We start from the raw sequence: 20,377 nt of genomic DNA on the forward strand, positions 1-20,377 counted from the left end.
GCTGCTTAACATAAGCAAGAGCAAGTGAACAAGGAGTTCGTTCTCTTGCACATGCCGGGGGTCACTAAGCATTGAAGGTGGTTCAATTGGTAATCTAACACTATTGTAGGATGCCCTAAAATGAACCAAAGATTCTTTCCTCTCTTAGCTGCCACTTGCCTTAGCTTTCTACATTTTATGAATGTTTCATAAAGTCTGGTCATAGCAGAGACTTCCAGCTCTGACAGACATCTGTGTTAGAACAGAACTTGTGTAATTATAGATTGGATGGCGTCCCTTGGTGCCAAACAGGGAAAAGGTCTTCAATGAGTTATAAAAGAAAATTAGATAATAAGTTCTTAAGAGCAGAAATCTACCAATGCAAATACTCAACTAATAATAGTTTTCATTTTCCTTGGGGCAAAGGCGCCACCTTCTGGACTAACTGCTGCTGCAGTATTTGATGAAGTGGGTGTTGTCTACTAAAGCTTACACCACAACACACTTTCTCTAGACATTAGTGCTCTGATATGTTACGTAAAAATGTTTGACACTAGAAAGCATTAAAAAAACCTGAATTTATTTACATGGCTAGAAGATCTTGCCAGATTTTCTATTATAAAAACAACCTCAATGAGGCCAGTAAACATTTTCTCTGAAATATTCAATTTGCTGTTTTTTTTAAAACACCAAAAACAGAAGCAGAATCTATAATAAGTTCATGGCAACCATGAACATAGTACTCAAGACTTATCAATGTTCACTGCTCTTTGATAGGTTTACACACCTTGAGAAACCAAGTATGTCAAGGCTAAAAGGAAATGCTGAATTCCTTAAATTCACATCATGTTCTTTGAGTAGTAAATGTCTGTCATTTTGGAAAGCAATATTCTTCACACAGACTCTTCTCAACTTTCAATTACATATCCTTGCAGGCTGTATGTTACCCCTGTTCAGAGGCCTGGTTTGTGGCCGTTCCTGGTGCTTTAATGGATGCTGCTGCTTCAGTTGTCCGTGGAACCTGCTTTGGGAGGCGGATAGGTACATAGACATTGGACGTGCAGTGCTCTTTAAGGTACTCCCCACCTTTTTCTTCATAATCTTTCCTAGTTATCCAGCCTTCTTCACGGTTCATGTACTCTAGGGCCCATTCTCGAGCTCCATACCACGCATCTAAAACAGGATTGGAAGCAAGATGCACCTGCATGGCAGCAAGACAATAGCAGGGTCTGATTAGTGAAAGTACAAATCACAAAATAACAACAACACATGGAGAAAGTTGTATGCTACAGCTATTTGCTCCTGTGTGAAACAGTTTCTTGATATTGTATGATCAGGCCTTGCTTTCTGAGGGCAGGAAGAATGACAACTCCGTGGCACAGCCTCTGCTCACAACCTGACTTTGATCCCAATGTTTCAGGTAGCTGGCTCAAGGTTGACTCCATCTTCCATCCTTCCCAGGACAGTAAAATGTGTACCCAGCTCGCGGGGGAGGGGGGAAGCACTGACTGCATAATTATGTTGCAAACTGTGGGGTAGTATACAACCTAAAACAACAACCAGGAATAAGGAGTCTATTCTGATGCCTTATGGGTTGAAAGGTCTTCTTGACATATTTGCCTGGTACCAGTCCTAATCTTTTAGATGTCAAATGAAAATGGCTTGATTTTTCTATGCACTTAATGGATAATTGCTTTTATTGCTGCTTCTATCCATCACACCCCACTGGCTCTCATTCTACATGTCCTGGACTTTCTTTTTCTTTTTGTTCACATGCTTTTTGTTCATACTTGTTAGTGTTTTGGAGATGGGATGCCCAGTATTCTGTTGGATAGTTCCACCTGTGCAACAGGAATGACATCATTATCAGCAACAGACTGCTGATTACGGACTTCCTTTATTCTTTCCATTTCAAGGTGCACATAATTTCATCTCACACTATTTTAATTATGCAAACTGCAAATCAGAAAAAAGAAGTCTCCAATCAGCGGCGACCTGTGACCATGATAATGTCATTCACATCATGCAAGGGGAGCTATGCAATATTATGATGGCTGATATATTTAAAATAAATATATCTTCCATCCTACTGGTGCTCGGAATAGGAATCAAAAGAGAAAGGAAGATTCTCTGGGTAAATGACTGGCTACGAAGGTGGTGTCGACAAGAGGGATTTGGTTTTTGGGACCATGGGCTAAGCTTCCTAGAAGGACTGCTAGCATGAGATGGCTTGCATCTAACAAGGACTGGGAAAAATGTGTTTGCCCACAGCATGATGAACTTCATCAGGAGGGCTTTTAACTGAATTGGAAGGGGGAGAGAGATGCAAGCACAGTTAAGGGGAGATGAAGCCTTACACACAATAAGAATGGACCAAACTGATCAAAAGGGCAACAATAATAACATGAACAATAATAATCGCAGTAATAATCATAACAATAAACATAATAATAATCATCATAATATTAATAAAAATGTACAAAGACAAACAGGTTGCAGAACGCCATTAGTATACAAGTAAAAGACTCTAGATTCCTTCTCATGACTATGACAGGATATGGTGATGTGAACAAGCCTAAACAAATGTTAGGCTCATTCCCATAAACACTTGCAATGTGGCTTGCTATTACATCTGAATCACCTCAGTATCTGGCAGCACAAAGTCTAATTCAGTAATATTTCAGCCTAATTCAAATGCCTCATAACAGCTTTCCACCTCTTGATGTAAGCATGCAGAGTATTTAGGCCAGAATTCTGTTGGGAAAAGCAATAGATGCAAAAGAAATTACCCAAGCAGTTCCCCTGCTGTGACAGGGTATCTGCCACACATCCTGTGTGGCTGGTTGCATGACAGACAACTGAGTAAATGGGGGGAAACCACTTGCATCTTGGTAATTGTGCAAGTGGTTTTCCCCCATTTAGGTATCAGGTATCACAAGTGGCCAAAGTACTCCCAAAGCCAATACTATACCTGAAACGATGACTGAAATGGCCTCATTTCCAGAAGTTCCTTGTGGATTCTGGCTTTTATTCCAGGATACATCACATTCCCACCTGTAAGGAAGACATTCTGGACCAGCTTTTCTTGCTGCTCTTTAGGGTACCTAAATAAATAAAACTGTTGTGAGCTCCATCTGTTTATAGCAGATGAGAAAGGTGGGGTAAAAATATTCTAAATAAATAAGTAAATTAAAATAAGCAAAAGTTTAGCACACGCTCCTAAGAGCAAAATCCCGATATTAATAGGAGAAAGCTTTAACAATTTAAAGGGTTAAAAGAAGTAATTCTAATGTTACATTGTTGTTGTTTTGGATTATACAATCTTTCTAGAAGCAAAGAAGCTCCTCTTTTAGATGATCTTTAGACGGTTTGTTGGCTCCACTGACATAACATTAGATCTTGGCCTAGCAGCACGTATGAATGATCCACATAGACTCAGACTTACATATACACACCTTCCTCCTTTGCTGGAGACAAGCGGTGAAAAGAAAAGGCATAAGCTTGGGGTTCGATGCACTTTATTAACCTAGCTCTAAACCACTGTTTATATCTGGACATGGCCACTATGTGACATACAATTTAACATATGGTTTTGTATAGAGCCATGAGTAAGTGGTGTTGCTACTATTCTTTACATTCTTCTTGAACCTGATATGGAGAGACAGTTATTTTTCAGACTAAAACTCCAGGAATACCCCAGTCAGAATGGCCACTGGCACTGGCCATACTGGTTATATAGTACTGGGAATCCTAATCCAAACTAAGTAACTTTTCCCATATGTGCCCTATGGACCTGTTTCTTACCTTAGACACTACACCCAAGTAGATAATCACACAGTGATTTACTTATGAGTACCCCAGAATCTGTTTATAGCAGATGATAAAGGTGGGGTAGACGTGGTCTAGAGGGGCGGGGTATAAATTTGATAAATAAATAAATAAATAAATAAATAAATAAATAAATAAATAAAATCTTGAGCCCTTTTTTTTCCTTTTTTTCAAAGGAAAGGAAGACCAGTCCTTGGGGTTTTGCAGAAGAAAAAGGACATATAAAACTCAATGTCCTCCAAAAACTGACAGTCTGTTCCTAAACATATTAAATGAATTGGAAGTTAAACACTAACCTGTCGAGAACAAACTGCATGCATTCTGCTATGCCAGCCTGCTCTTCACCTATCAAGGATGGCTGGAACAGAATTTCAGGAACTCGGATTCTTTCTGTACCAATAAAAAGCTGGTGATACTCGGCCAGGTTAAATACAGGCTGTAAAAATAAGATACAGAACAGCATGATGTGAGGGCACAACTACACTTCCAAACATTTGCTCCACTTTTGATTTCATTGACAACATGTAAATGCAGATCAAAGTAGTCTACAACTACAGTGATGCCTCAACTTACAACCATAACCCATTCCGGAATGATGGTTGTAACTCGAAATGATCGTAGGTCGAAGCACCATTCCCCATAGGAATGCATTGAAATGCAATTAATCCGTTCTGGCCAAAGGAAAAAATCACACACACACAAAACATCACTGCAAAATTCATTGGAAAATGAGATTAATCCCTTCCGGCCGAAGGGGGGGGGGAAGCAAGGGAAGCATGCAGAACCCACTGCAAAAGCACAGAAAACAAACGGAGCAGATTGGAAATGCAGAAAGAACAAAGGGACCAGGTCGGAAATGCATAGAAATCAAAGGGAGCAGATCAGAAATGCAAACAGAACAAAGCAAAAAGCAATGGAAGCATGCAAGACACATTGAAAATGGGGAACCCCGCTCACAAAAGCAACCAAACCCCCCAAGACCATCGGAAATGGGGGAAACACTCTAAAAAGCAATAAAAAAACCCAAGACCCATCGGAAATGGGGGAAAAAAAGCAAACAAACCCCTCAAGACTCATCACAGCACAGAAACATAAACCACCCAGCCAAAAAGTACGCTGCAAAAATACCAAGAACAGTTTTTAAAAAGCATAAAGCAGCACCATACCTTAGCAGGCAGCCTCCTCGGATCGCATTCTCTCTAACTGCCGGAGTGAAAGAGCTACAAAGAAGCAGTCTCTTTCCCCACCTATTTAGCAATTTGAATTTCCTGCCTTTTCTGTTCATAAGTGGAAGCTCTGGTCGCAAGTAGAAGCAAAATTTTGTGACCGAAGCTGTTTGTAAGTCGAATTGGTCGTAAGTAGGGACAGTCGTATGTCAAGGCACCACTGTACAACCTTCATTCTGTGCCCTCTTATAAGGAGACACTTTGGCCCTGGTCACATGAGGGGAGTGTCCTTTATATAAACACCAAGGGGCTGAATTACCTCTTGAAGCAAAAGAAAAAATAAACTGATAGTGTACTGTACCCAGCCATAATGATTGGAATAGGAGGAAATAAATTGGTACTGCTAAAAATTCTTGGGATGTTTATCCAGAGATATAAAGCATGTGGCCATGATTCAGTATAACAAAGATATAGAAAATATCATAAGGACTATAAAACATTTCCCTCATGTGACCCGGGCCTTTGTCTTTTCAGCATGTGTCACTGGCAGCCATTTTGCACAGTTGCAACAGAGAGAGAAGTGAGACTGGAGACATCACACTTCATTGGTTCAACTCAGAGTAAATATCCCAAGATCTTTTCTATCCCTTTACTGTTTCTTTGAGGAGCCATTGCACCTGGCCATTATATATTTGTCTAACTTTATGAAACAACAGTGTGTGAACTTGCTACTTTTCCCAACCCCACTTCCTTCTGGATAACATTTCTTACTTACACTTAGCCAAAGGACAGGAAGTTTAAAAAAACAAAACCTTTTGTCCAGAACCTAGGACACTTTAATGTCCTATACACCATTCATTCATTCATTCATGTTAAGTCTACTACACAAAATTTAATTTGGACTATGCATCTTGAAGATGACACAGATATCTCTGGGAACATCTATCTCTTCCACTCTGAATTCCTGTCAGAACCAGCCCTTGACAGTTTGCTCTATTTCAATGGGTAAAAAGAAACACTAAGTACACAGAAGGAAATTTCTGACAAGGAACAGACAAGACTGAGTCAGCCCCTTCCCAAATTTATGCACAGCATAATTGACTGGAAGCAATGGCTGTCAGAAAGTCACTACATAGACATTTTTGGTGAACTGAAAGCATAGTGCATATAAGGACAAACCTGTACTGTAGTGACTGGCTTTTCCACTTCAGATTGCTCCTCAGGAAATAAAGACTCAAATTCATTCACACTTTCTAAATCTTCCATGGATTGCTCACTGCCCAATGGATCCAAGTCTGGAATCTTAGAAAAAAAACAGACCACAGATTATTATGGTAAACGGGGGGAAAACACTCAAGCTGGCATGAATATGCTGAGGTGTAAAAGCAACTGTGTCGAAGATGATTGATTCTTTCCTGCCAGCAGGATTCCATCCATATGGTATTGTGTTCTGAAAAGTGGCAATGTTCTTATAATCCCACAGAGTTTAATGAGATTTATGCCCTACTACATAGGCTTAGAGACGCAACCCCAACAAACATATTTTTACATATTTCCAGCAGCAAGAAAATAAATGACAATGTCAAAAAAGACAATAAACTACCAAAAATATATATTTTAAAATAAGTTTATGGGGGAAAAACACAAGATTGGAGCTATTTTCACAACCGATAAAAGTTTTCAAAAGAGCACAACAGCCCAGGTCTACCGTATTAGTTATACTCTGGCTTGTCAGATGGTTTGCTCTTGTTTGACTAGACTGTTATCTAGCCATGCTACACCATTAGACTATTCATTTATTTTCCAATTGGGGCCCCTTTGATTGCTTACTGGTAGTTTATATGGTTAAAGAGGATGTAAGGACAATCTGGATGTAATATCTACCACTCCACAGATTGCCAGGGTTGATTTGGCTGACTAAACAGGTGCCCCTTCCTCCCTTCAGCTCTCCGTTCCTCTCAAAGCTGCATGCTCAGTGGAAGACGACTGCCATCTCAGTTATATAGTTAAATATTTATGTTGCTACCTTTATGTTCTTGTAATCCCCAGTATCTAAACAGTCTTCTTTGCAGTTGCAATAATGGCTTTGCTTTTATCCTTTTATTACACATTTCCAGTAACTCTAACAACTGCTTAACGTCCTTGCTCGAAAAGTTCCTTCTTTGCTCAGAAAGTATGATCATTCCATATTTAAAAATGTGTTCAAAGTTAACACGGATTTTTCAAGATGTCTCAGACTTGGTAAATTTTCAGAATCAATAGCAGCTATGCAATATTTTATTCTGTACCCGGCTGATGTGAGCCTGGAAAATAAATATTTGCTGGCTAAATAAAAGGTATGTGAATTATGGAAAATTGCTACTTTCGGGCTGCAATATTTATGCAAGTAGCTGTTAAGTGCCAAAAGGGCTGCAGAAAACAGGTCACTAAAACAACGGACTAGGTATGACTAGAGAGCTCACTGTTAGCTAAAGGTATCATCATGTCCAAATATTATTTACTGAGTGAGGTTTCATACCTAACTTAGCCTGTTTTGCTTAGCGCCACAAGGCCAGGTAATGGGGGTTTGGGAACTTCATGCCAAGAATTTGATTTTGCCAACTGCAAACCAAATGTGCTATTTTTATATTTGACAAATATTTTTTTAAAAATTAGGCAACTTCAAAATAAAGGCTTATATAAGAATAAAGCTTAAACATTCATTTCCATGTAATTAAAAAAAAATGTCCTCAAAAAGCTCTTGCTTATGAAAAGGAACTACATTCCTATGTTGGAGAATCCACCACCCTTCAAAGCAGTCCATTCCACAGTCAAACAGTTCTCACTGAGAAGATGTCCTTCCTAAAGTTCAGCTAAAAACCTCCTTTTCTGTAATGGAAAGCCATTTCTTTGGGCCCTACTCTCTGAAGCTGTAGAAAAGAAGCTCAGCTCTTCCAACATCTGAGGATACCTATCATACGATGTCTAAATCTCTTTTCTAGACTAAACACGCTCGGCTCCCTCAACTGCTCCCCACAGGGCTCAGTTTCTAAACCTTTAGCATCCTGGTCATTCTCCTCAGGACACATTCCATCTTCTTTATATCCTTTTTAAACTATGGTGCCAGAAGTGGACACAGCATTTGAAGTGAGTTCTGACCAATGCACAGCAGAGACGCTCTGCTTCATTGTTTTGGATCCTCTCCTGCTGATGCAGCCAAATATTATGGCAGGTTTTCTTACTGTTAACCGTTTAGCTTGTGGTTACTAAGACTTCTAGAACCTTGTCACATATTCTACTGTCAAGCTGGTTGTCCTCTATCCTATATTTGTGCATCTGACATTTCCTATCTTTACATTCAGCGACTTCTGAATCCATCTCTCGAAGCATGAGCCAACCCTCCCAGTTTAATGAGTATCTGCAAGTTTAATGAGTTCATTCAAGACATTTATGAAAATGTTGAAGAGCCTTGGGCCTAGGATGGAACCCTGCGGCACTCATCTCATCATAGGTAAGGATGGGACTCCCCAGTCCCGTAATTTAGCAGGACCACACACACACCCCAAGCTGCATTATGGGACTGGGATCAGTCAAATGATATGGAGATAAGAGCAGCTCTTTTACCTCCATGCCATTCCCAGGCTGCTTCTTCACACCTTCTGAAAAGCACTGAGATGCACCTTTGTGAACTGTACACTTTTCAGAAGGGGCAAAAAAGCAATGCAGGAACAGCATGGAGGTAAGAAATCCACTCTACCTCCTGCTATTTGACAGCTGTCAGTCCCACATCTATGACTCTGCTACTAGGCAGAGACAAAAATAGACCAGACATGACCTCTTTTTGAAAAACCCATACTTGTAAATCACAGTGTTTCTTTCTTTTTTTTAAGTACTCAAAGTAACAATTATTCTAGGACTTTTCCTGGTATGAATATCAAACTGACTAGCTGATAGCTTCCTAGATTTTCCCGCTTTCTGAAGATTGGAATGACACTTGTTCTCTTCTAGTTTTGTGTGTCAAAGTTTATAGGCAAAGACTCCACCATCACATCCACCTTGGGTACCCTTGGATGCAGTTCATCTGGCCCTTGAGATCTGAACCTATTAAAGCAACTAGATGTTCCCAGACCACCTCTGCGCCTATTGTTGGCAGCAGCAGGCCTGCTTCCTGTTTTATTCTGCTTACTCCACCTTGGGCACTATCTTCCTTTTGGAAGAAGACAGAAGCAAACGAGGCATTCAACAGTTCTGCAGTCTCTCTGTCACCTGTCAGTATTTCCCCATCCTCTCCATGCAAAAGTCCTACTGTTTCCTTGTTGCTTCTTTTGCTTCGAGCATACACATGTGCACCATGCACATAGCTCTATTTTTGGCATCTCCAACAACTACCTCAAATTTTAGTCTGATGTGATGGTTCCTCCCCCCCCCCCACAATCCCACTTTTCTCAACCTTTTCTAAAACAGAAATTTGTGGTAAAGAGCAGTAACTGAAGCATGCCCGTGTTAGCTTCAACTCAGAAAGCTTCCTTTTTCCAATCCCTTACCTGAAATAAGATACATCTGAACTCCAAAGAGACTATCATTCCCATTCCACACCTGAAAACTACTTTTCTGCAAGGAAGTGTATTTCCTATATTTTTCTTACCCCTACTCAATATTTTGTGGTTCCCAAAAACTACCAAACATGCTCAGTTCTGATGGGGCTTTTTAAAGGGAAGTTCCCTCTTAGGACTTTTCTTAAAGTCCCTATTCCCCCACCCCCACATACTTCTTTTACTTCTGCAAACCATGGGATTTGCACGGACATGCTAATACTGCCCTTCTAGTTTTCCAATGGTCCCATTTTAGCTACAGGTTCTGTTGGTGCTCATCAGCTCTGTTTACAACTACAGGGAACAAGGATGAAGGACAGCAAAACAAACAGGAGGCATTCACAGGAGATACCTGCAGGGTATATAGTTGAAAGCTGTCAATGCAAGTAATTCTTGAAGTACAGTAGTTTGATGCACATTGGTCAATTTTAGAATGAACAGTGGGACATCAGCCTTTTTTTTCCTAACTAGTCGCCTCAAAGGGGGTTCCTATACATGAGGCTGTTGTTTTGTTGTTTGAATATTTTTTTTAATATTGAAAGACACCTTGGCTCCTCTAGGGAAAAAAGGTGAGGTATAAATATTTTAAATAAATAAAAACCACTATGATACCTCTGGCTTGCTATCCACAACATCCACTTCCACGCTAATTTCTGCCTGTAGGATCTTCTGCTTGGTTTGCTCAATAGCTAAGTTCAGCTTGTGAATATAAGACTGCAGTTCCTCAGCAGAGTCCATGTTCAGCTCAACCAACGCTTTGTGGAACTGATCCATTTGGCCATCTTCCAGCAATTCCTGCATTTTAAAAAAAGAAAATATCTTGTTGTTCTTACTATACTGGAATGAGTAATTTATAAGAGTCAGTTACAATTGGGTAACTATCCTTCTCTCCCTAAAGGGGTGTGTGTGTAATAAAATAAATAATAATAATAATAATAAAAAAAAGAAAATAAGCAGTAATCATCAGCATCTTAGAACTGCAGAGCTGGTAGGAACCCTATAGATCATTGAGTCTAGCTCCTATTAAGCAGACGCAATGGGGAATCAAACTCCCAGCCTCTGCCTCTGCAGCCAGACACCTAAATCACTGAGCTATCCAGCAGTTCTAAGCTTAATACACTGTCTATCCTATCACAATCAAGGGGAATACTACCAGAAATTCTATCTGTTGTACAATCAAGAGAATCAACAGATTTTCAAGTAGGTAAGAATGCTACCATAATTTTCTTGCATGCATGTGATTATCTGTCATTTCTTCAGATATCTGAGAGCTCCTATGACACTGGACATTTCCCTGAGAATGATATTTGCCCTTTGCACATGACTTTTGCCCTCTCAGCTTCTCCTTTTCAGCTTCCCCTGTATCAACACACCAGCTCACTGACTGTGCAGTTACCTGAACATAAAGCAGTCTGTCCAACCTCTCTTGATCAAGCTGCAACTTTTCCTCTCGCTGGCGAGCATTGAGCTCTTGGAGACGCCGAAGTTGCTGCTGTCTTCTCTCCTGCTTTTCTTCAGAGGTGAGGGTGCTCCCCAAAAGCTTATTTGAAAAAGGCAGCTGCATCTTGTGCACGTTGTTCTCATAATATTCAGGCGATCTCCACTTTTGCATCTCTGTTCATATGGGTGTGAAAGCACAATGAGATCTCTTCTTTCCTAAGTGTATTAAACACATTCCAGCACAGATCTCTTGGGAAAGTTTGTACTTCTGGAAATTAAGGGGAAGGAACCTTGGTGGAGATGCACCTAACACCCCTGGCCTGCTAACCAGCTATTGTAGAAAGGAGCATTTAACAGATAGATCCAGTTCAAGAAATGGGAAAAGTTTCCTGGCAATGGTAGCCAGAATATTTCAGGAGATTTTCTGATCTTTGACCAAGTTATAGGAGAGATGAAGGACAAGGAAAGGCACAGGGTGTTTATATCTATGATGTTTGTTCCAAGAAGAGTAACTATGCTATGAAGTGAGAAATAGCAAATGGAAACTCCAAAGTCCAATTTTGCTCCCTTAAAAAAATGCAACCCCAATGCAAAACTGTAAGCAAGCAAGGATGCAAGGGGACCCTTTAGATCAGTGGTTCATCACCTTTGGATCCCCAGGTGTTCTTGAACTAAAATTCCCAGAAGCCTTTCACCACTAGCTGTGCTGGCTGGGATTTCAGAGAATTGTAGTCTAAGAACACCTTGGGACCAGAGGTTAGGAACCGCTGCTTTAGATGGAACTTGTCGGTAGTGCAGAGTAGAATGAAGAACCTTCCAAAACATTTTTAATACTATAAGCTGCCTTGGATCCTTAGAAGAAAGGTGGCATATAAATATTTTAGACAGAGAGACAGAGAGCTAGATAAAACTGGATATGACTACTAGATCCCATGGTTCATTCAGTTCCTCCAACTGAACATAGGCCCCATGAAATCAATAGGAAAGAAATATGTTGTTTAATTTTCTTCCATTGTTTTCAGCAGACAACAAATTCAACCAACTTAGTTTGGAGTCAATCCATTGTGTTTTACTAATTTACATTTCTAAAGTACACCTGATGATTAAATGCATTTACTCATACTCATCACTGGATATTAGTTGCATTGACTTTGGAAGCATGATGGGGTGGTTCAGATGAATGTTCCAACATTTATGCAGAGTCTAAATGGATTGCTGCAGGAAATTTTATTTCTTAAGATACGTTGTTATAGTAAAATACAAAATTTTGCAATTAGAGGGATGCACTCACATACACGTATGTGCAATATTATGTATATATGTATGTTTTATAAAACGTAACAGGAAAAACAAGAAACAAAAGCTAGGATGATGTAGTGGACAGTGTTAGACTAAAACTCTGGAAACCTGTGTTTATATCCCCAGTCTGCCCTGGAAGACATGGCACTGGGACATGGCACTGAAAAATTGCTTCTTATCACATACTTCAAAAAGGCTGCTATAACACAAAAGGGATGTGGCAGCACATACCAACCACAAACAGAAAAAAAGACCCACTGAGCATTGCTTTGTCTGATTAGGACACACACACCCCTTTGGCCATGCAGGCCACGAGCTGTTGGTTAACTGGAAAAATTGCTCCAAGTTCACAAAAGCTGTCCTCTCCAGTTTATGCTCATGGTTATTTGTTTTTTTAAAATCTAATTTTAAAAATTGCTACTGTAGCTATTGTACATAGTGACAAATCAGTATCATGAATAAATAAGATAAGAACCATGAAATTTGAATTAAAACTGCATGGCAGCTTTTGATACCAATCCTCACCTTCTTTGTAATCCTCAGCAACATAGCTGTGTTCGTGGAGTATTTCCTCCACACGGCTAAGAGTGATGGCAGCAAAATGCCCAGGATATTTTAGCTGGAGAAGACGCTGGAGATACATGGCTGCCTGGCATCCTCCAAGATTTATGCGCTTACAGTTCCTAGCATCCAACCTAGAAAGAAAAGCAAGTCTGAATATGACTCAGGAAAAAGGCATTTGTTAAATTCATCCTATCACAGATCTCAGTAAGATCATCTTGACTTTTCTAATCCAAATTCTAAAGGCCTTTAAAAGAACTTCCTAGACTTTGTACACAGCCAATGTTGCTGTGTTATATACAGTACTGTACATATATAGACAACGTTTAAAGATAATCAGTCAGTATACTGTAGGGGGGAAATTATTTTAAAAAGACTAGACTATGTCAAGGATTTTCAGTGACCAATAGTTTCTTTGAACAAATCCCACAGAACAAATATATCGTCAAAATGATATTATTCAGAACAGGATATCTAGATTATTTTTATATCTGCAATGTTTTCACAAGTATGCATGCAGCCTGTAAAATACAAGATATATTACTGAACCATATCTTATTTGGAGCAGAAGTGCAATTGTGTTAACGTTCACCTGCTCCGGCAACCTCTCCTCCCCAGTCAATGTCACCAGTCACACAACTATCTTGCAACTAGTGAAAAACCAGCTGTGCAAGGAGGAGCCTACGGGAACAGGAGGAAACCCCATGTAATTGCCTTTCCACTATGTGCCATGAAGAGGATGCTGACCTCAATGTTTCCTTTTATCTGCGTGTTCAAATGAAATTGAACAAGTGTCTGCATCATATGGTGAGCATCTTTAATTAGCTTTCAGGAACTGGGAATCCATAAAGCAGAAATAAAAACTGCTATGCATGTCCATACGTAAAAGTTCTCCCCTCACTCTAGAAGACAGTCATAAACTGCTGAGGTGGAATGGAAAAAAAACAACAGCAAAGATTACAAAGGCAAGCTTTCCCTTAGTGACTGGCTGTTCAAGACAGGTTTTTAAATGGACTGATGTGCCTTGTTGCTTTAAATGTGCTTTTGATGTTGATTTTGTTTACTGTTTTAGGATGGTATTTGTTTCTTTTTAAAAAATATTTGCACACTTCTTTTTTTTTTGCTTTTAAATATTGTCTTTTACTGATATAAGCCACCTTGAATCCTTTTTAAGGAGGATGGCGAGGTAAAAATATTTTAAATAAAAATAGATAAAAAATAAAATTACTGCAAATTACTGGTCTTCCCAACATGTTTCAAAAAACACCATTTTTATCAAGGAAGAATAAGCATTCCCTTGATGAAGACATACTTCATTGTCTTTATCTGATCCTCAAAATTAGCCCTATGAAGTTCATTAATTCAGTAGCTTTTTAAGTGGGCACCTATTCTCCCAAAAGAGTTTCCAATATAATTGCACAACAAATTCAAATTATTATTATTATTAGAAGAACTGACAGTAAAAGGATGACAGTAACCACACAGGAGAGATACTGTAAAACAAAATAATTGACAGTCAGTGCAGTAGCTGGTCACAAGCAACGAAGAGGAATCAGCAAACAGAACTCTGATTAGCCAAGTGCTAATAGGATTTCTCCTGAGTTTCCAGAGAACCTTGAACTAGGCCATCCATGTGAATGCACATAGCCAATGAATTATCTTCCCTCAGGAGAAGATGGCTATCAGAGGCCACCTACCCTGCTAAGGTTGGATTCCCTTCCTCAATACTGACAATGGGGAAAAACATGTTGCATAAATTTATACCAGAATAAACCTGATCCAGCACTGGAAACAGTTTAAACAAATTAAATACTTCCTATCTCCCACGCCCTTAAGGGTCCGAGGCTCCCTAGGGCTCCCTTTTGCTCCAGGGAAGCCTTTGGAAGCCTCACAACACGAGGGAGGGGTTAGGAGTTAACAGTAAACAAAATTGCCTCCATCAAGACTACCTGCAGAGATTTGGTGGCAAATGCTGACTACTAAAGGCTTCCCCATAGTCCTGTGGCTCCCAAAGGCTTCCCAGGGAGGCCTAAGGAGCCTTGGAACCTGAAGGAATGGACAGGAAGCTTTTGATTTACAGTACTTAAATTAATTATTTCTGGCAACAAGTCTAGTTTATGCCAGTGTAACTTTACACCAACAGGATTTTGAAAGTCACTTTGAACTGCAGAAAGACTTTTCCCCCAAGACTTTAATGGACTATTCTCCTAAAGCCCAGGTTCTGGCAGTGTTGAGCTCAAAATTTTAATAACATCTCCCCTTCTTGCAGAACTAATTGGGAGTTTTTACATTCCCTGGATGCTCCTCATGAAGGAGCTAAAAGGGATAAGGAAATATATCCTTGAATGTCCTGATTTTTCTCCTGAAGATCCTTTCCCCACAAACTGTAGACTCTTCCTCTGATACCTGTTATTTTAACACTGTGAGATGCTTTGAGCCTTTTCAAGAAAAAAGGTCTAATAAACTGGAACAAAAAACAACACATGTTCTCTTCTACTGTGTGTGCTTATGTTTAGGGAAATATGGGTTCTATTTTTAAACAAGCTTATACTCAGAAACCCAACTAGTTAGAACAGCTTCTATCCTGCTATTCCAGCAAAACATAGTCAAACATGCACTGACATTTTTCCAATCTTCTGCTCTAATTCTGTTTTCTGCCCTGGACATTATGACAAGTTTGTGAAAGTCTGACACCAAACTAAGCACAAAACAACTTATTTAGAAGAGGACGAGAAACTTGGGTAAACTGCACCCAGCCTTGAAATTAGAATTAGCATTGGAATTCATTCCGATTTTCCTTTTGCCACTATGACTCTGCAGGGAGCTTAGCCTCCATGCTCCCTTCTGTTCTCCGATGACAGGAATCTTTTCTTTCTCTCTTTCTCTTTTTCCCCTACCTTACATCTTCCTTGCTCTCACATCCTGCCCCAAACCTCGGAAGGCTTGTTTTTAATAACTTCGTTCAGCGATACTGATTCCTTTAGAGTTGTGACCCTAGATATTGTCCCTCTGCATCCTTGTCTATATAATGCCAAGCCATGTCTTTTTCTCTGAAACAGAACACTTTCAGATCCTGGATTCTACTCTCGAAACAGGATGAAAGTAACTGAACATGGAATCATTCCATGCAAGGAAATTGTTAAACACGTGTATTAATGTTAAAGGAAGCTGGAGTGCACTTTGGGGGGAGGGGGAGAGGAAATAAATTATTAAACATAATCCCTTTTGAGTAGTGCTTTAAGCCACAAATCAATTTACTTTAAATAAAATCCATTCTGTTAGGGAAAAAAACCTAATTTGCTTATAATCTCCTATATTTATGCATTCCAGAATATGTGAGAATTCATTTGAATCTCGAGAACACACTCATTGACAGGAATTGTGATAAAAAAACAGGCCCTAACCCTAGTACTCCTTAACTTAAACTGGACCCAGAAACAGGCAGCCAGTACACATGGCACAGGTAGGTTAAATATGACCCAAACACTTAGCTCCAGTAATTGTTCTACCTGCCGTATTCCAGCAGCCATTTCAAGGGACAGTCTTAAAAATCTAGGCTGGATGTAATCAACATAGGCTATTGAAGCAAGGTATGACTTTCTTATGTAAGACTACAGTTAGCAAAATACACTTCTAGCCACCAACACCACCTGTGTCTCCACAGAGAGCATTGAGGTCAAGAAAACCCGAAACTGTATGTGTGCCTCTTCGGCAGATCAGCCCTATTGAGAAACAGTTGCACATCTCCATACAATTGGATTTTCCGACTCACAACACTTGTCTTGTCTGGATTTCAACTGGTCTGCTATTAATAAACCACAAACTATCCTCAAATATATATTCTATGCTTCCTCTTACTTAGTGGGATAACAAGATGGAAAAAAGATCAAGCTGATGTTTACATATAGGTAACATTTCAGGCAAAGCCTTTGAATGAATACACTCAGCGGTTTCACACAGGTATTGCTGAAATCCTGTTGTGCAGCTCCATCTATGTAACAGGGATGACATCACCACCAGTAGCAAACTGCTGCTGATTAAAGGCTTCATTTGTCCATTTCCATGTGCATGCCACTTCATCTAATTGTATACAAGTTGCTTGCAGTTCAAAACTACCTTTAATATGCAGAACTGATTAACAGAATTTCAGTTATTAGACACAAATGGAGAAGATGAAACTTTGATGAACTCCAAGTCACAAGAAATGTAAAAGTTCTCTAGCACTACTTTCTGGATTTTATTCTCAAAACAGGAACAGAACCAAAACCCTCCACGTAAAAACTGTTTGGAAGAATGCCAGAAGGATGCACTCAATCTATGTCCAAAAGCCAGCCTAAGCGCCTACAACAAAAAAGAAACCTGTTCACTAATACGTAAAATAGTGCATTCAGTTTCACAGCTTACACTTACCTGCCATCTAACACTGGCAATATGTGTGTACACTGATATCCAGAAGAAACAATGAGACCACTGCAAGGCCAGCCTTGCTTTTTGTTGTGATAGAAACTGTACAAACTGTCCACACCATAAGAAACCTTGGGTACTTGATAACATTCAAATAAGAGCTCTGACATCATTTGTCTTGAATAGAGAGGGTTGCAGACAGCTTCTGTGACCACAACTGGATGATCAACACAGCCCTATAAGGAAGGTGAGATAGGAGAAAAACGTCAGAGAAATTCCAGCACCTAGTAAAAAAGAAATCTACATTTTGATACAGATATGGACATGGTAGAGCCCTACAAAAACATGGAACCAAGACACAAAGTTCTAAAACTCTTGTCTTCGTACACAGAAATATAAAATACTTTTGCAACTTTGATACCTGCCATTTAACAATTTAACAATTCTCTGTTGCTATATGATATCAAGTTGCTTTTCTATGGCACCCAGTCTGCTTTCAAATAAGAGATTAAGAATAAGAACATATACAGTAAGACTGCCTATACCTGTGGGATTGGTATCCATAGTTTTAGTTATCCATTGTTTACTACAGGCCTATATACAGCATACAAAGAGCAGGCCTTTGAGCCTTTGTCCCACCTCCTTGTATGTTGTATATATAGGGTTCATCCATGGTTTCAGGCATCTGCAGTAGATCATGGAATGGATTCTCTGCAGATATGGGAGTCCTACTGTATAGCATAGGACAAGGGGGCTCCATTTATCCAGAAATATGCTTATATGCAATTGTAGGTATGTAGGAGCACTCTACAAGTCAGGTGTATATGCACATATGTGTGTGTGTGTGTGTGTGTGTGAATGAAAAAAGGGGTGAAGTTTATTGCCATCATAGTCCTGCTCTCCTCTCATATATCATCTAAAAATCGAAGTCCCTGCCCACTCCGAGCTAATTCACTGGTTCTACATTTTAATCCTGAAATTCTAATACAATTAGCAAAAAATAAACCCAATGAACGCTGTGAGACTTGGTACACATATATATTGTGTTTTGGTACACATATAGATTGCATCATGTCAGGTGGCCATTAAAAAACTGAGCTATGTCAGAAAACCTCATCTGTGCAATCCCCTATACTTAACTGGGCTTCAGGCAAATGATAAGTCATTTTGTAAGGTTGTTCTGAGCTCTGCATGAACTGCATTCTGCACCCCACAAAACTTCATAAACGCAAATAAAATAAAATAGACCTAAACACCAAATATTATACCCCCACCCAAAAAAGGATTAATCTTTTGCTCAGATCTCCCCGCTCCACCCCAACTGGAAGGGCAAGCATTATCAGGCAGGCTTTTAAGCAATATGTGGGGTCTCAGGAATGCTACTTCTATTTATAGATTTCCTGAGATTTGTAAATGTTTGTAATTTTGTTTCAATTTTACTACTGATAAACATTTTTAAATCTGCGATTAGTTTTAATTGCTGTGAGCCACCCTTGGTCTACTATGGGGAGAAAAGTGGCATATAAATTACATGCATGCATGCATATATACATACCACCCGCCCCCTCCTCCTCCCTACCTGCGAGGAGATGCCCAAGCGTTGGAAGCCGTGATCAAAGAGCAGCTCCTGCAGCTCCATTTGGACTGGCACGTTCCGATCGAAGGGCGAGCGGAGCAGCCACCGGAGGGGCTCCGGGCTGCCGAGGTCATTACCCACTTGCGTCTCCGGGCCAGCCCCGCCACGGGCTCCCCGGCTCCGGGCCACCAAGGCACGGAAACGGAGCAGCGGCTCGCCAGGCACCGCCGGATCTGGACTGGCCCAGCCCAACCGCAGCTGGAACGAGCCATTATCCAGCACCAAAGGAGCCGGGCTCGGAACGCGCACGGCCGGGTTCGCTTCCAACACGGGGTCTGGATCCCAACGGACGTCGCGGAAAGCGAAGACTCCGCCGCCCGCCTCCATTGCGCCGAGAACCGCACCACTCCTCGCGTCCCTTCTCTTTGGCTTCCGACTGGAAACAAGGCCTTGCCGATCGAGTTCCGTCATTCGGGACACCAACTTAAAAAAAAATAGCTGCGTGATTCTCACCGGCTACTTTGCCCTTTGACTTGAAGGTTTCACTTGACGTTTTATTCCGGACAGAAGGGCCATTTCCCCATGAAAATCAATATGAGTATGCTTGAGTTTACACTGAGTGACCATTTGTTTTAGATTCTGGAAAGTTAAAAACCTTTCTGCTTATAGCTGGAGGCGCGGACACGCTCCTGCCCTTGAGGCGCGTTCTCAAATCTGCGTTTTCATTATTGACTTGTTTCTTCCAACTCGGTGGGGGGGGGGGGAGAACAGGGGGGTATTCAAAAGCAATCAAGAAATCCCGGCGTTGCTTATAGTGCTTGCCAGTCTGTATCGCTCACAGAGAACAGCTGGCCTTTGTACAGCGAGAAGCTGGTGGACTAAATGAGACATAGGTGATCTGACGCAGATAATCAAGATTTTCCTGGAGTGCCTGCAACAAGCCTGCTGATAGTTCTGGCAGAAACTGGGGTCGTTGGATAGGCCGCTTGAAACATGCAGGGCTTTTCTCACCCAGACAGCTGTATAAAATGGCAGGACTGAAACTCTGAAATACGAGGTTATATTATACCAAATATCTGTTATATTTGGTTAAGAGTCTCCCTAAGAAGTTGTTGCTGCTAACTTTTAGATTGTGCCGAGAACTCTTAACTCAGGCACAGATTTCACAAATCTGTTTAATGCCTTTATCTCCAGTTTCCAAAAAGGTTTCACAGCAACCAATGCACACAACAAACAAAACAAATAAAATTAATAAAACCAGTGGCATACAAAATCAGTGCAGCAGGCGCCCAAATATCATGTTGATGAAAAATCAAACAAGGCTGTCATCTTCCTCCTGTCTAGAACACTAGATTACATTAGGTGCAAATCTCTAGTCACATCCATCCTGCAGCCTCCTAGCTGCCCACGAAAGTATTAAGCTGCTTCTTTACCCACTTCTGCTGGCACTAATTGACCTCTTCCTTTATCTTCTGTCTAAGTGGGTCTCAGAAGAGATAGTGGCTGTCTTTCAAGTACTGTAATCTCAAGAGAAGCAGTATGGAACTTGGCAA

The 20,377-nt window shown here is 40.4% G+C and overlaps 1 protein-coding gene across 1 annotated transcript; it reads right to left on the minus strand.

Annotated features, from left to right (window-relative positions):
* Window positions 1–536: 536 nt before the first annotated feature.
* Window positions 537–20,066, minus strand: ACTR5 (actin related protein 5). The gene is made up of 9 exons (XM_020798453.3): window positions 18,828–20,066; window positions 17,255–17,484; window positions 12,809–12,978; window positions 10,941–11,158; window positions 10,157–10,339; window positions 6,153–6,275; window positions 4,104–4,243; window positions 2,951–3,083; window positions 537–1,180 (listed from the first exon to the last, which is right to left on the minus strand). The coding sequence occupies exons 1-9, from the start codon at window positions 19,293–19,295 to the stop codon at window positions 923–925; spliced, it is 1,923 nt and encodes a 640-aa protein (XP_020654112.3). The 5' UTR covers window positions 19,296–20,066; the 3' UTR covers window positions 537–922.
* Between the last annotated feature and the right edge of the window lie 311 nt (window positions 20,067–20,377).

Source organism: Pogona vitticeps, chromosome 4 (genome assembly GCF_051106095.1).
Source record: "Pogona vitticeps strain Pit_001003342236 chromosome 4, PviZW2.1, whole genome shotgun sequence".
Lineage (NCBI taxonomy): Eukaryota > Metazoa > Chordata > Lepidosauria > Squamata > Agamidae > Pogona > Pogona vitticeps.

Coding starts and splice junctions, on each gene's coding strand:
- ACTR5 (XM_020798453.3), bottom strand. CDS start 19,295: ATGACGGAACTCGATCGGCAAGGCCTTGTTTCCAGTCGGAAGCCAAAG. Junction 6,276..10,156: donor TTGTGGATAGCAAGCCAGAG/GTATCATAGTGG, acceptor TTTTTTTCTAAG/ATTCCAGACTTGGATCCATT. Junction 3,084..4,103: donor ATGCAGTTTGTTCTCGACAG/GTTAGTGTTTAA, acceptor TTATTTATTTAG/GTACCCTAAAGAGCAGCAAG.